We start from the raw sequence: 15,612 nt of genomic DNA, 5'->3' as shown, positions 1-15,612 counted from the left end.
AAGGGAGACTCTCTCAGTCCTGAGGCCTAAAGCAACCTACACATGGCTTTTCTCTATGTCAAATAACGCAAAACCTAGGTTTTTGGCCCTTCCTTCAAAAGGCCAACCTGAAAAAGACTATACTGAAAACATGCCAGTATTATTCCTACATCCACCTGCTAAACCATGAAGAACATAACACTGAAATTTATTATAAACTGTCTGCTTCTCCAGGCTAACTTTGATTAAAGAAGCTTTGTTCTTGGAGGATTTATTAATCAAACGCCACTATATTTAATTAGGAGGTAGGGCATAAAAATTAGACCATTCTTTTAGAATCAGGTTATAGTGTACAAGAAAGAGAATCTGTAATACTGATTAGAGAAAAATTGTTTAGTTGGTTTTACAACAACTTAGTAATATAAGAAACTTACTTTTTAATTTCAGAGGTAAAGGATACCATCCCAAGAAAGCAGTAACCTGAAATACCACTAAATTTTGTTAAAAAATTCTCTCTAAAAGAACATCATATGTGCTATAAATTTTGTCAACATGCTTTTGGAAAACATTGAACCTCTAAGAGTGATACTTAAAGCACTACATACTCAAAGAAAGGAAAAAAGTAAAGTTTACTTACGTCATTGGATTGTTATCTGGCAGGTAATATATGAAATCTCTCATAGTCATTTTTGAACGATCTGGTGGCTTCTGACTTTCATTTATGGCATATTTGTTTTTCCATTGCTTCTAGACACACAAACACAAACAAAAATCCACTTTTATTTTTCAAATACAGAAGAATTTCAAATGTTCTATACACCAAGGTATAGCTCACTGTTGCATTCATTCCAAGTGATTTAATATTATTCCTACCACAATTATTCCTAATTTAAGGAAAATTTTTCTTTTTTTTAATGCTTTTTCTTTTTAAGATTTTTTTTATTTATTTATTTGAGACAGAGAGAATGAGAGAGAGAGAGCACATGAGAGGGGGGAGGGTCAGAGGGAGAAGCAGACTCTCCGCCGAGCAGGGAGCCTGAAGCAGGACTCGATCCAGGGACTCCTGGATCATGACCTGAGCCGAAGGCAGCCGCTTAACCAACTGAGCCACCCAGGCGCCCTTAAGGAAAAATTTTCTAAAGTGAATATTAAAAAGTTGTAGCACAACAAGGAACCTTAAAAACTAAAGTGTCTAGGACTGGACAAAAGCTCAATGTATAAATCTTACAAATGTCTTCTAACGACAAGAGTTTACTAAGAATTTATAAACATACAGCTTTTGTTTACCCCGTAGTGAACTAGATTTGTGAATTTTATAAAATTCTTGAAGCAAATGTTTAATTTTTTAATTCCGCAGAATAAATTTACCTAAGCAGATTCAATAAACAGAACATTTTGAAATACTTCAATTTTAGAGGATATAGATTCAAATCCCACTGATGTTTGACACAAAGCAAGTAACCTCCATGAGCCTATTTCTGTGTAAAATAGTGTTATCTACTTCACAAGTGTGACAGAATTAAATAACAAATATAAAGCACGTTAAGTGCCTTCCTCTTAATTAAAAAGGGCATTTTGTAATTAAAAATAAGAGCTGACATGTATTTGCTAGACACTAGTCTAAATGTGTTTTACATGTATAAACTCATCCGATCTTTACAACCCTCCAATGAGATACATACTATCATCAGTCTTATTTTGCAGATGAGGACACAGAAAAATTAATTAAATTGTGCAAGGTCACATAGTAAGGAATTACTCCCAAGATTCAAATCTTAAGTATCTAACTGCGGATTTACATGCTTCACTATTGGTACAGTGCCCTCTTGGAAAAATAATCTTCAAGATTAAAAAGAAGATGGACAAAAAAGATGGACTCTACTATACACATACGAGCATATTTTTCCCATTTATAATTTCCATATTGTCAACTTAGAAAATATTATCAATTCATCTTGCTCAAGTATACTTGTCTTAATTCAAATAAATATAACTCATGTCACTTGGACATCATGAAAAATCAGATTGAAGGCTTATTTTATAAATATGCTTTGTATATTTTTCTATATATGTATATGTACAGAATTTCTATTTGTGGCCTTCACCAAAAACAATGAAAGATATAGATGAATATATAAAAATTAACATAGTGGGGGAAAAAGCTTATTAAGTCCATTGGGCTTATTAATCAGTTAACAAAAGGGATATTGACTATTCAATTACAGACCTACCTATACCCCTGAAACAAATAATATGTTAATAATAAAAACAAAAACAAAAAGGATATTGATTATGCTCCATTAAATGCTATAGATATTTTTACTCCAAATGATGCCTTATTAACATAAAAACAGAATTCTAGCAGGGACCAGTCAAAATGTGATTTTTGTCTCCCTTACCTTCTCTTTTCTTAATTCTTCTTTTAACATTTCTCTTAGTTTCTGGGCTTTATATAATCGGTATCTGTCTGAACATGGTTGTTCCTCTTTTGTTGAAACAGGGTTTGGCTGTGGAACTTCTTGATTAACTGTAGATAAGGGATGAGATTCTGAAGGAACATTGACACCAGGCTTAACCAGAGTAGGAGTACTTGATATTCTCTTTCTTCTCTGTGAAACAGTAGAGGAAGATTTACTGGATTCTTCAACATAATTCTCACTGTCAGTCTTTTCATCACTGTTGAAATTTTAAAAAAAGAAAAAAAAAGGGGGCACCATGGATCTTTCATATTCTAGTTTCAAAAAACTAGCCTGGTGAAAATCTAGAACAGTAGAATCTCATTATTAAAAAAAAATCAATAACTTGAAATATACATTAATCATGAGACTGCAATAAAAATTTTATTTAGTAAATGTTTTTAACAGATATATAAATTCTAAAAAAAGGTTGTTTTTTTCCTAAACTTCAAGTCCCTTACAGCAATAGAACATATTATTTCATGCTCATGCTAACTCTTTTAAGGAAAACAAAAGGCCAAGTTAGAAATTAAAGCTTAATTACCCTATTTTGAGCCACTGACAACTGTTTTTCTTTATAATCTATATTGACATCCCCCTGAACTGATCTATATTACTGAAATTTTACTCTATCAACCTGAGATCAGTCAAACCAAACATACAAAACTTTAAACTTCTAAAATATCTCTACTACAGTATTTGAGAATATACATTTAGCTACATTAATCAAACCAAATACTGCCTGAGGCAGAAGTCATTTATCTTTTTTTTTTTAAAGATTTTATTTATTTATTTTACAGGGAGAGACACAGCGAGAGAGGGAACACAAGCAGGGGAGTGGGAGAGGGAGAAGCAGGCTCCCCACTGAGCAGAGAGCCCGATGTGGGGCTCGATCCCAGGACCCTGGGATCATGACCTGAGCCGAAGGCAGACGCCTAATGACTGAGCCACCCAGGCGCCCCAGAAGTCATTTATCTTTTGTTGGTAACTAGTTACACAGCTATCAAACTCCTCACTCAACAAAAGTACTCAGTCACTCCAAATTACATATTAGGTATAGCTCAGATTGGATATACATATTTCAGGAATGGCCTGAAAGCAAATTAAGTCAAGAAGACAAAGGGTATAAGAATTAAAAGCAGTCAGGGCACCTGGGTGGCTCAGTCGGTTAAGCGTCTGCCTTGGCTCAGGTCATGATCCCAGGGTCCTGGGATGGAGTCCTGCATCAGGCTCCATGCTCAGCGGGGAGCCTGCTTCTCCCTCTACTTGCTGCTCCCCCTACTTGTGCACCCTCTCTCTCTCTCTGACAAATAAAATTTTTTTTTAAAAAGTGGAAAACGCCTAGACCTATAGAATAACCTTTCCAAGAAATCTCCATTTTTTTTTGAAGTTTATTATTTTTTAGTAATCTCTGCACTCAGTGTAGGGCCCAAACAACCCCAAGATCAAGACTTGCATGCTCTTCCGACTAAGTCAGCCAGGCACCCAAATAAATCTCCAATTTAAATTCTTATCTCAGCCTTTATAACATGATACATGGACCATGTGCATTTCACCCAATTATGTTGAAACCATAAGGACAAAACGTACGTCCTATGTTTTACAACTACAAAAACCCATAAAAAAGAAAAACGGAAGGTAAAACAAACAAATATACTCCCTAAATGCCAACTGTAAGAAACCAAATATCCTCAACCTCAAATGTCTCAAAACTACAGAACCTGAGTAATTTATTAAATTATCAAACAGCACGCACTTATGTGTAGTTAACAGGATCTGGGCAAACTTTATTAACAGGGACTGATATTTGTATTTCTTTTTTTAGGAGAAATTTTGAAAAAGTATTCATATAAGAAACTTGGAGATTACCAAGCATCACTAAGCTGGCAAAATAACACCCTATACCCAGCACCAGTATAGGCCAACAAAGTTTGGCCAAAAAGAAAGGGATAAAATTTTCACCTTCCTGTCAGAGCATACAGAGAATTTATACCAGCTCATTGTCATTTAATAGGGTCAGGTTTAACTGCTTTCCTCACGTTCATATTACAGAAACAGAGGTTATTAGTAGACCAACATGTCTTAACTTTAATTACTTTGTTAATTACTACCATTGCATTTATTTCAAACAAATAACTTTTTGTAAGCAACTATTCTGTCATGTCCTATGCAAGATAGTTTATGTCAGTTTTTTCTAAACTCCACAATAACTCTCCAAAGCGTGTAATATTATCTCCATTTTACAGTAAGTAAATTCTGCCTGGCCAAGTCTAATAAATTGCTAAATTAAGAAAAAAATCCTGAATCCAAATGTGGTACTGGCACATGCTCTTCCCTTCAGAAAACAAGGCCACTATAAAGGGGCATGCCATCAAATCAAAGCAAGTAACCACATCTCCTTTCCACTGACTCGAAGCAGCAGAACCAAAATAACATTGGTCTTCTAAGAATAAATGAATGTTTTAAAAATTTTAAAAACTACTTACCCTCCTCAAAGTACTCCGAAAGAATAAAAATTACAGTAAAGTAATCTAAGCTAATGAACATTACCATGTGTGGATGTTTTTCACTTCAAAACTGTTACATGTGGATTCTTCCCACCACACCTTGAAGACACGGTCCCCACTCCGAGAATCTACAAACCTTAACAAAATCCACATTTGCCACACCTTGTGGACAGAGCGACAAATTGCAGACGAGAGGAGGTTCATAGGGCCTCAACTCTAAGGCTTAATGCAGGCGACGGAGGATTCCTATGGTAAATTCATCTCGTCAGCTTCCAAGTGACAGGCCCGGAGAGGCAGGGCAGATGAAAATGCTCCCCTCTGCATGCACTTACCTGCTCCTGGGAGCCTTTTCTTGGGGCTCGGATCCCCCGCAGTCCACCAAGGGCACATCTGTAGACTCCGCTGGCTTCGGGGAAGAGGCCGCTGCAGGATCCTGGGGCCTCGGAGCCTCTTGTCCACGTTGGGGGTTGGGAGCGGTTGAACCCCTGGCGCCTACACCAGGCCTGACATTCGGCTTCACGCTAAGGCGTGCCCTGCGGAACATGGCGGAGCCAGGGGGCCCGGGGAGGCGGCCCCAGGGCCGCTCTCAGCCCCGAGCCCCGGCCGCTGCCCGGAGAAGGGATTAAGAACTACGCCCTTTCCACACAGCCACGCCAACAGGCCAGCGGACAGCTACCGCAGTTTCTCACCCCCGCCGCCTCCTCCTTCCTCCCGCCGCCGCCTCTTCTTCATGACCCTGCTACACTAAGAGCTAAGTTTCCCCCAGTACCTTGCTTCCCCGCCCTCATAGGGAGGGCGCCGGAACTGAGTACGCCATCAGCCAGCGCCGCGGAAGAACGTAAGACGCACATCTCCCGGAGCCATGGTAACTGTCAAACTATAGAGTTACTTGTGAACCGGAAATTGGGACGCACGGTGAACCGCGCTCCCCTCATCAGGAATCCCTAGGAGTTACTGAAAGGAGGGGAAGGAGGTAGTCAAGTCCTTCAGCCCAAATCTTTAGGAGACTATTAAAATCATGGGGTACCTAACTGGCTCAATCAGAAAAGCGTGGGACTCTCGATCTTGGGGTCGGGAGTTTCAGCCCCACGTTGCGGGTAGAGATTACTAAAAAAATAATAATAAAAACTTAAAAAAAAAAAAGGTCTTGTATAGTAGTGCCTGTTCACCAGCACACCCCCAGAACTTAGAAATTCTAAATTGAGTAGAACATAAATTACAAATTCAGGTGTGAAGAAACTGGTAAATTATTTCCTAGAATGGGAGCTAGGTTTCTGGAACATGTCGTGGGAGAAAGACCATTCACTGTAAACCTTTGTGCCCTTTTAAATATACCTGTTCAAAAATTATTATAGTTAAAATTATATAGTTACAGTAAATTAGTGTTCTTAATCTGCTTCAGGAGATAGCAATAGAGCAATAAACAAGGTGTTCCGGGTTGGGGAGAAAAAATACAACAAAAGAACAATTTAAGGATTTATTAAATGCTATGAAACAAATTTAAAGGGTACTATGACAGGGGCACCTGGGTGGCTCAGTTCGTTAAGCATCTGCCTTCCCCGAGGGTCATGATCTCAGGATCCTAGGATCCAGCCCTGCATCCAGCTCCCTGCTCAGCTGGGAGCCTGCTGCTCCCCCTACTTGTGCTGTCTCTCTCTGTCAAATAAATAAATAAAATCTTTAAAAATAAATAAATGGCACTATGACAGAGATTAATGGAAAGCTGGGTTACTTTAGGTAGTAAGTACTTTAGGCTTCTATAAGGTCAGGAAAAATGGCCATAGATGAGGTTGGCCCCACACAGTATGGGCCAGTTTTTGAAACTGCAATATAAATTCCCTGACTCATTGCAACAAAGAGGCCCGACTTCCTTCTTAGAAGGACAATATTTTACAAGAACATCCTGCTTGCTACGTTGATAACAAAATGTCAAATGAATTAAATCCTTTATTAATTAATCCTTGCTATGTCATCAAGAAGGAGTAAGAAAGGCAAGTGTTTTTGAGAGTAAGATAACAAGGATAGAAGCACAGAAGAGAGAAGAAATTCCTCTCAGACTGTAAAGAAATTGGAGGTCTGTGGATCCTGTGGGCTCCCTCCAATACCCTGGGGGAGGGACCAGGACATCAGATACACCAAGAGAAGCTCAAGAATTTGACAAAGAAACCCCTACTAAAGATGTCTCAGGAATCTTGGAGCCGCTACCAGGACCACAGAGCTTTGCACAATATATTCTGGTACAATGACACATTGCCTTTCCCCAAATGTTCTGTTCCACCTAAGAATCTAGGACATTCCCACAATTCTGTACATAAGGCAGTCAATAATGACAAAGATTTAATTTCTCACTAGTATAAACATGGGAACAAAGATTTAATTTTGTTATTAAATATAAAGTCAGGCGCACCTGGGTGGCACAGTTGGTTAAGCGTCTGACTCTTGATTTCGGCTCTGGTCATGATCTCCAGGTCCTGAGATTGAGTCCCGGGGCGGGGCTCTGCACTCAGCTTACAGTCTTACTTGTCCCTTTCCCTCTGCTCCTTCCTCCACGAGCTCGCTCTCTACCCACCCCTTCTCTCTTTCAAATAAATAAATAAATAAAATCTTTAAAAATAAATAAATACAAAGTCCTAAGATATTTGTTACACAACCAAGTTTGTGGAGTAAATTCATAATGGCATCACAGTAATTTCAAAAGTCTTCAGTTTTCTCTGGCAGACACACCCAACATTTCTTGTGTACATCATATGTAACCCTACAACTCACAAAGTATATTTGCAGCCCCAAAGAAAAAGCTCAATTAGACTGTAAATTAAGACCACACACAGAAACAACAATGCTACCACTTACCTTCCAATCCCAAAGTGCTTCTTTCCCTTCTTTATGAGCCAGGCCAGAAAGTCAATCTTTTCCCCCTGCTCGTTACTCCAAAAGTTGCTTAAGTGGAATTAGACATAAGCACTATTGAAGAGAGGTGGGGCTTAAGGAGAGTGACAAGCACACAAGGCTCTCTGAGGTTAAAAGAATGACAATAATAGGTAACTTACTGAGGGCAACCATATACTGGGCACTTAGTACTTCACATACATTAATTCAGTTAATTAAGGAGGTACATTTGCCTTCCCATTTTACTGGTAAGGGAGCTTTACTGCAATGAAGTAACATGCCCAAGTTCACATATCTACTCATTGGTAGAGCTGGGCTTTCAACCAACACATTCCATTTCCAGAGTTCTAAGTCTTCACCACTTTCTCCTACCTTCTCTAAAATAGGTGATTCTTAGGAGTTAAACATTATTGAAGCTTGGTCATATATACTGAGAGTGCATTGTAGTATTTTCTATACTTTTGTATATGTTTGACATTTTCCAAAATAAGTCTTCTAGAAACACGGCGATGGGGGGGGGGGCACCTGGGTGGCTCAGTGGGTTAAGCAGCAGACTCTTGGTTTGGGCTCAGGTCATGATCTCAAGGTCCTGGGTTGGAGCCCCAGCAACTTGCTTCCCGCTCAGAGGGGAGTCTACTTCTCTCCTTCTCCCTCTCCCTCCTCTTGTGCTCTCTCCCTCTCTCTCTCTTAACTAAATCTTTTTTTAAAATAGGGCAATTTTACGGTGTACAGACTAACTCTACACATTTATCAGTTTGTAATAATTAACGGGATAGATGAAGAATATAAGTATTAACCAATAGGCATCTTCCCACGTCTGTTTCTAGCTATGGCAAACGCACGACGGCTTTTACTCAGGTTCCAAGGTTATCCTGGGCTATTAGGAATGTGTGATAAAACTGCATTCCCTGCCATTCCCTTCACATCACACAACCCAAGCACAGAGCCATTAACCTAAAACTCCTAAAATACTGTCGACCATGACAAAGACACTGGGATCAAACGGGAAATGAAGAGACTTAAGAGTGTCTTAAATTCGATCTCACTTCTACAAGTCCCTACCTGTTAGGTCAGTCGCTCCTGGACTCAGAGTCTCAATCTCCTCTTCGTAAAATGCGAACAACGAAGCCTACGTTACAGGCTTGGTGCAGGAATAACGAAAGAAAATATGTAAAGAGCCAAACTGACTTCTGCAGAGTTAACCCTCAATCTGTTTTGGCCCCTTCCTCCTCTTCCCGCTTCTGCAAGGGATGAATAAACGTTAACGTTCTTTGTTGAAAAATGAGATATAGTAGCATTTATTGTTTTTGTCGTTTCCAAAAAATGGAGGCTGGCCAGGCCCCAGTGTTGGGTACACAGTAGGTAAAATCCACAGACGCGGGACCTGCTTTGTAGACTCGACCGTACTTCTGTGGCCGAATAACCCCAGAGAGCGGATTAATCTTCCCGACCTGCGGGTCCTGGACCCTTGGCGGGGTCCGCCCCGCCTACCTGGCAGCGCACGCGCAGTCGCTCGCCCGGCTCGCGGGCGGCCGCAGTCAGGCCGCGGTGGGCGGGGCCATGAAGGAGGGGAGGTGTTGCCCCGCAGAGGGCCCGCGAGGGCTCAGCCTTTAAGGGCCGCCAGTGGGGACGACCTCTGAGCGTGTTAGGAGGCCGTTGCTTTCCCGAGGGGCTCTCTTCTAGGCTCAGTCCGGTGTCAGCATGGCCCGTGAGTGTGCGGACGGGTGGGAAACGCGGCGGGGAGCGTCCGCTGCGGGAGGCTAGCTCCGAAGCGCCGCTGGACCGGAGGCGGAGGCTGGCTGGTGTATCCCCTTCGGTCCGGCGGCGCGGGGACCCTGTTCTCAGTACGCAAAGGGAGAGGAAAGGTTAGCTTCGGGTCCGCCTGAGAAATCGGGCTAGTACCTGCCGGTCAGGTGCGAGTTTACACGGTAAAGAACAGCTCTCCGAAGGTGAGGTGTGTGAGGACGGCAGTCCCGGGAGGCGTCCCGTTCTGAAAGGGGTTTCTAGCTGGTGCTTAAGGTCCTAAGGCCTGATGAGGACTGGAAGCTCCGACTGAGTCTCCTCCCTCGTTCTTTTGTTTGGCCCTTACAGGTGGTTTCTCGAATAGCCGCATTTGTTCGCCTAACAGTCGAATTGTGATGGACCAACTTAAGGAGCTGTGTTCCCTGTGTATCTATCCTTTCCATTCACGCTTTTCAAAAGCTAGACCTTAATTTGGAATACTGACCCGTATAGACTGAGGAGTGGAATGCCTGGTATTTACAGCCAGTGAACACATTCACTGGTATAATATTCTTAAGGGTTTACTTCCTCCTCGTCAGGTACCGCAACAGCAGCGTTCAGTGTAATTACTCTGCTGGGAGTATCTGTTAAAAAGCCAACTTCAGATGCATTTAAATAAGAGCGTTTTTACGGAATTCGTAATTTTTTGGGGGATGGGGAAAGAGCATGACTTTGACTTTGTAGGAGGAAATCAGCGAGAACTTGCCCGCCAGAAAAACATGAAGAAATCCCAGGAAATTAGCAAGGGAAAAAGGAAAGAGGATAGCTTGACCACCTCTCAGAGAAGGCAGAGGTAAGTGATACTAATGGAATTTTCAAGTCACTGAAGTTTTTGTTTTGGAGAATGGAGAGAATGTTTTAAATCCTTGGTAGAACTAGGCTTAGACTGCATATAGGAGTAACAGTTGAGCATTTGTTGCATGCACACTAAAACTATATATAAGGTAGTAATTATCCCAATACCTGAATGAAAAATTTCCAGCTCTCAAGCCATAGTCTTGAAGAGACTCTCAGGCTTCACTCACCACAACCATAAAAATTTCATTTAGCAAAATATTTGAATGCCTTCCACATGGCAGGCACTGTTAGGTACTAGAGATACAGCATTTTCAAGGGAGACATCCTACCCAAACTAGTCAAGATAACAGCTGACTCAATTACAGGGATTAAGGTTCTGAAGGAGACACAAAAAAGTGTATGTAGCTATATTGATTTCTGAAGATCCTTTGTGTTGGAGAAAATGCAGGTGCACAGTCTTGATGTACGATTATGTGAAAAATAATACAGAATTGCTACAGAAATATTTGGAGAGTGCAGCCTAAATTTTTTAAAAAAGCATTCATATTTATAAACAAGCTTAATTTTCTAAAAACAAACTTTGTCTATGTATAATTTGGAGGTCAGGTGGAGAATTGACTACACGTGCTTCAGTGGGGCTTCTCTGTGATCCTCAAGCCTGCACATTAGAACCACCTGGGAAACCCTAAAGGCTACTCAAGCCTGTACCTTAAATCCAGTCTTGATTTAATTGGTCTGGGGCTGGGCATAACTAGTGCTCTAGGTAAATTTTACTGTGCCCAAGTTAAACCTGCCTTTAGAAAAGGTCCCCAGGTGATTTCAATGTGCAACTAGAGTTAATCGTTTGGGGGACACCTGGCTAGCTCAACAGTGAAGAATGTGACTCTTGAGTCATGACTTCAAGCCCCACATTGGGTTAATTATCACTTCATGCTTTCTGTGATTTTAAAGTGATAAGGTTTTCCCTAAACTTCTGTTTACCCACATTGGAATAAAAGTGAACATGGTACAAATCAGTGACCCTGAAATTTTTAGTGGGGAACCCTAGTCTAGCTTGGCTCAGTAATAGTCCCTGTTAAGTGAACATCCACTTGTTAGAAAGCTCTGTACTGGGTACTCTATACATATTATCTCTATTCATTACCCTGAAAAGTGGTATTAGCCTCAATGTATAGAATAGGAAATGGGGGCTCTGAACTTGAGTATCCATGATACTTCATTTCTTGTAGCTGTCTTGTTTTTCCTTCATCCTCATTCCTCATCTTTGCTATTGGCTTTACAGAAATGTCTACTGTCATGGACAGAGCTACTTACCCTGAATTAAAATCTCACAGTAAATCTGTGATAACAGGAAAGAGCCTGAACTTTGAAATTGGACAAACTTGGGTTTTATGTGATTTAAGGCAAATTATTTAGCTCTAAACTTTTAATTTTTTTTTAATTTGAATCATGGGGGTGATAACAGTTGCTATGGGACTTAATCCAGAGTCAGCAAATTGGCACATAGTAGGTATTGATTACAAAGCCATTTAATGTATTTTTTTTTTTTTTTTTGAATAAGGATTTCCTGGACCATCTAGCCCAGGTAGTCTGGTTGTAGTTGAATTAATATGATATATGGAGGTTCAGCTAAAGACACAAAGGGTTAAGGAAATGCCTGAATATCCTGCTGTTTTTTAGTGTAATCCATTTTTAATCACTAGCTATTGCGCTTTCAGGCTTGTAAGAAACTTCATTGCTTCATAACATCTATGTCCTAATGCTAGGTACCATTTTGGATATCTAGAAGACTTCTTAAATGCTTCTTTCAGAGAAAAATAGAATATATTAACTTTGTTGACAACCAAGAGTAATTGCCATTATTTCTGTATATAGCTGCCTAATGTCAGGTAGATATATTCATAGCTATTCCACAAAACAACCCTAGTAACTACTTTCCTGATTTCGAAAGGTCATTATTTGCCCAAGATAATAACAATACAGATGGTTTTCAAAATAAGATGTGACTTCAAAGCCCTTCCATGCTTTGTTTTCCCATTTTGTTGCCATGAAAACAGAAAGATGTGAATCTTTCTATCTTTTAGATTGTTTTCTAATATGCTTAATGGGTTATGTATACAAAACAAGAAAACATAAAATCAGTTTTTCTGTAACAACTCACAGCCTTTTCCCCCATTATAGGGACTCTGAGATAATGCAACAAAAGCAGAAGGCAGCTAATGAGAAGAAGTCTATGCAGACGAGAGAAAAATGATGACTATTTGGAAAAACCTGGGTGTTATTGCCAACTAGGTGTATCATAAGCTCTAAGGTCAAAATTTTGTGGAGCAAACAGTCATATGTTATATCCTTATAAAACTATTTTAAACTTTACCTTTCAGCCTGACTTAGTGTAATGTTTCAGAACCATTCTTCAAAGAATAAAACACTAACCATTCATGTGATATATTGGTGAACGTTATTTTTTTTTATCAGCGGTGAGCATTTTTATAATTTGCTAGAGAGGTAACATGATATAATAGAATCTCCTATAAATCTAGAATTTTGTCATAAACTTTGTTAAAGTAGATCTTATTTAAAGTCAGCTTGATTGTATAATAGAATTTATGATATATTTATCTAATGTTGCTTTGTAATTAACTGGTTTGGTTGAAGAATTTACAAGAGATAGTACAGACCCACCTGGAATAGCAACTAAATACAAACTAAACGAAGAGTAACTTACTGAGAAAATTCTTGGAGTTTTGCTTACAGCTTTAAAATTTTTTGGAGTAAGTGCCTTTCTTTTAATAGACTATATTCTTTAGAACAGATTTAGGTTCACAATAAAATTGATTGCTCATGTATCCCCTGCTTCTATTTATACATAGCCTCCATTATGAATATGCCCTACCAGAGTGGTAAGTCTGTTGTAACTGTTGAACGTATATTAACACATGATCACCCAAAGTACACAGTTTAGTACAAAGTACAAAAGATTCACTCTTGTTGTAAGAGTATCATTTTTTAAGCTATTCTGAGACTGAAAAACTTGTGACTTAATAGTGATAAATATGGAAATACATTAACCTAGAGAAGGGTTTAAGACTACACTGTTCTGTTTTTTTTTTATTTTTAAGATTTTATTTATTTGAGAGAGAAAGGGAGAGCACGAGAGGGAAGAGGGTCAGAAGGAGAAGCAGACTCCCCGCTGAGCAGGGAGCCCGATGTGGGACTCCATCCCGGGACTCCAGGATCATGACCTGAGCCGAAGGCAGTCGCTTAACCAACTGAGCCGCCCAGGCACCCAAGACTACACTGTTCTGAAGCAAATAGGCATGATGACTGCAGAGTCTACCACTGTTGACAGATCTTGGCCTCCTATTTTAACAAAGGTTCTGGTAATCTTGACATAGGTCACTTAGCAATGGTACCACCTATTAATGGGGTGGAATCCTAAGTGTCTAATACTGAAAGAGGCAAATGGGAAGTTTTTATCTTCACATTACTGTAGCTTTTAGTTAAAGTAAAACTTTGTTCTATTTTTGGGGTTAACTTAAGTCTTCAAACTTTATATGATGGTAGTTATAAGGGCAAAAGGATTGCAACAGCTTAAGTTACTTTCTAATAAAAGGGGTGATGAAGTCTGATTGTACTGCAAAGATTCTTTATGGGTCTGATTTCGGTAATCCTATCTCCAGAATTTCTACACAGTGATAAGTCATGAGTACAAAGAACTTGTTATGCTTTCAGCTGTATACTTTGGGTTTGTTGTTTTGTTTTGTTTTGTAACAAATAATTTCCATGTTTAAAATGCCCTATGTAGTGGAATAACTTTAACTTTTTAAAAGTTAATCCTTATAAATCTGGGGAAAACTGCAGTTTCCAAAAGAACATGGATATTAAGATAAGGAAGATCTCTATGTTGTAATTAATCATTAAGACATAAATCCAAAACTGCATCTTAAAAAAAAAAATGGCACTTGAATGAATTCATTGTTAAGATAAAGGGTTTAGTTTTTAACTAAAACATGACTACACATTTCCTCAAGGCAGACAAAAAAGTTATCTGAGAAGAACATTAACTGTAATTGCTGTAATATATTGACACTTTAGTTTCTTTTCTTGTAGTATATTTAAGCAAGGTAACTAAAATATCTAAACTTCTAAACATCGTAACTGGTCAAGATATTTCTGTTAATATCTCAATCACAAGGTATTAAGGGAAAAATACAAGTGAATAATTGCATCCAGTCAGTAAAGTTAATTTATGCACTAACTTTAGATCATTCTTTTGGTATGTTGCTAAAGCAAGATAAACTTACTTAAATGAAGTAGTGCCAATTTTAAAATGTAATTTAGAAAATACTGAACTCCATAGAACACCCTCATAGGCATTAAAATTGCTACCTTGCTTTATCCTTAACACGGTAGTGGATCGTCATTAGCAATCTTCATGAGTCCTGCTGAGATATATGAGGGAGCAACTGCTACTGCCCAAGGTGAGAACAGTGAGGGCAGATTCATCAGTTACTTGATTCCTTTTGAGTACCTTTTCTATTGCATGTGTAAGAAATTGTTACCCACTCAACACACTATAGCTCGTTTTTAAAAAAAAAAAAAATAGGACTCACAGGAAATACTGATTACTGACATCATTTTTCTAACTTTTTAAGAATATATTTTGCTTTTTTTCTGCATGTTTTTATAGATGGGATGAAGTTACTCACTTGAGAAGAGTGAGAATCTATGTATTTTCAAGTTGTGCCTTGTAAAGAGTTTTTCTATTCAAGGCAGGGGTCATGCTAACACTGTTAGCTTTGAGTCTAAAAGCTGTTTGAAAACTACTGAACTTCAAAAAGCCTATACCCTCACAGTGTATATGTCTATCAAATTGTATACCTTAAATATAAACAATTTTATTAGTAAATCATACCTCATTGAAGCAGTGGGAGGGAAAATACTCCTAAAGTGAAAACCTAATATAAAATTACTTTGGCAGTCAGAATTTGAGATTTGTACATTTTATCATCTGTGTCAGCAGTGACTTAAACTAAGGGAGTGTGTGAACTTCTTTAGGTAAGTTCCTAATTGCCTTTGGTAATGAAGACAAAGTAAAAATTGAATTGAAAAACTGAATTAACTTTATGAAATTGTCAACCATAGTTTTCCATTAGAACAAAACAGAGTAAGAAAATTTATTAAGCTGCCTCCTGCAACTTAAT

At 39.0% G+C, this 15,612-nt stretch overlaps 1 protein-coding gene and 1 non-coding gene across 2 annotated transcripts in view; one reads left to right on the top strand and one right to left on the bottom strand.

Moving 5' to 3' along the window:
- BDP1 (BDP1 general transcription factor IIIB subunit) overlaps positions 1 to 5,674 on the bottom strand; it is an 87,179-nt gene extending 81,505 nt beyond the window's left edge. Inside the window, exons 1-3 of the mRNA XM_028089637.2 lie at positions 5,275 to 5,674; positions 2,379 to 2,655; positions 617 to 726 (exon numbers count right to left, since the gene is read on the bottom strand). Of these exons, the coding sequence (XP_027945438.1) occupies positions 617 to 726; positions 2,379 to 2,655; positions 5,275 to 5,486 (599 nt within the window). The 5' untranslated portion in view covers positions 5,487 to 5,674. The remainder of the gene's footprint in view (positions 1 to 616; positions 727 to 2,378; positions 2,656 to 5,274) is intronic.
- A 3,743-nt stretch (positions 5,675 to 9,417) lies between these two features.
- LOC114198263 (uncharacterized) lies at positions 9,418 to 14,278 on the top strand. The gene is made up of 3 exons (XR_003607072.2): positions 9,418 to 9,536; positions 9,920 to 10,403; positions 13,528 to 14,278. It is a non-coding gene; the product is annotated as an uncharacterized LOC114198263 (transcript).
- The last annotated feature ends 1,334 nt before the right edge of the window (positions 14,279 to 15,612 follow it).

Source organism: Eumetopias jubatus, unplaced genomic scaffold (assembly GCF_037043125.1).
Source record: "Eumetopias jubatus isolate StellerSeaLion01/CBP00866 unplaced genomic scaffold, mEumJub1_p1.0 scaffold_5, whole genome shotgun sequence".
Taxonomy (NCBI): Eukaryota; Metazoa; Chordata; class Mammalia; order Carnivora; family Otariidae; genus Eumetopias; species Eumetopias jubatus.
The sequence above is the reverse complement of the archived record's forward strand: the minus strand, read 5'-3'. Positions and strand labels throughout refer to the sequence as shown.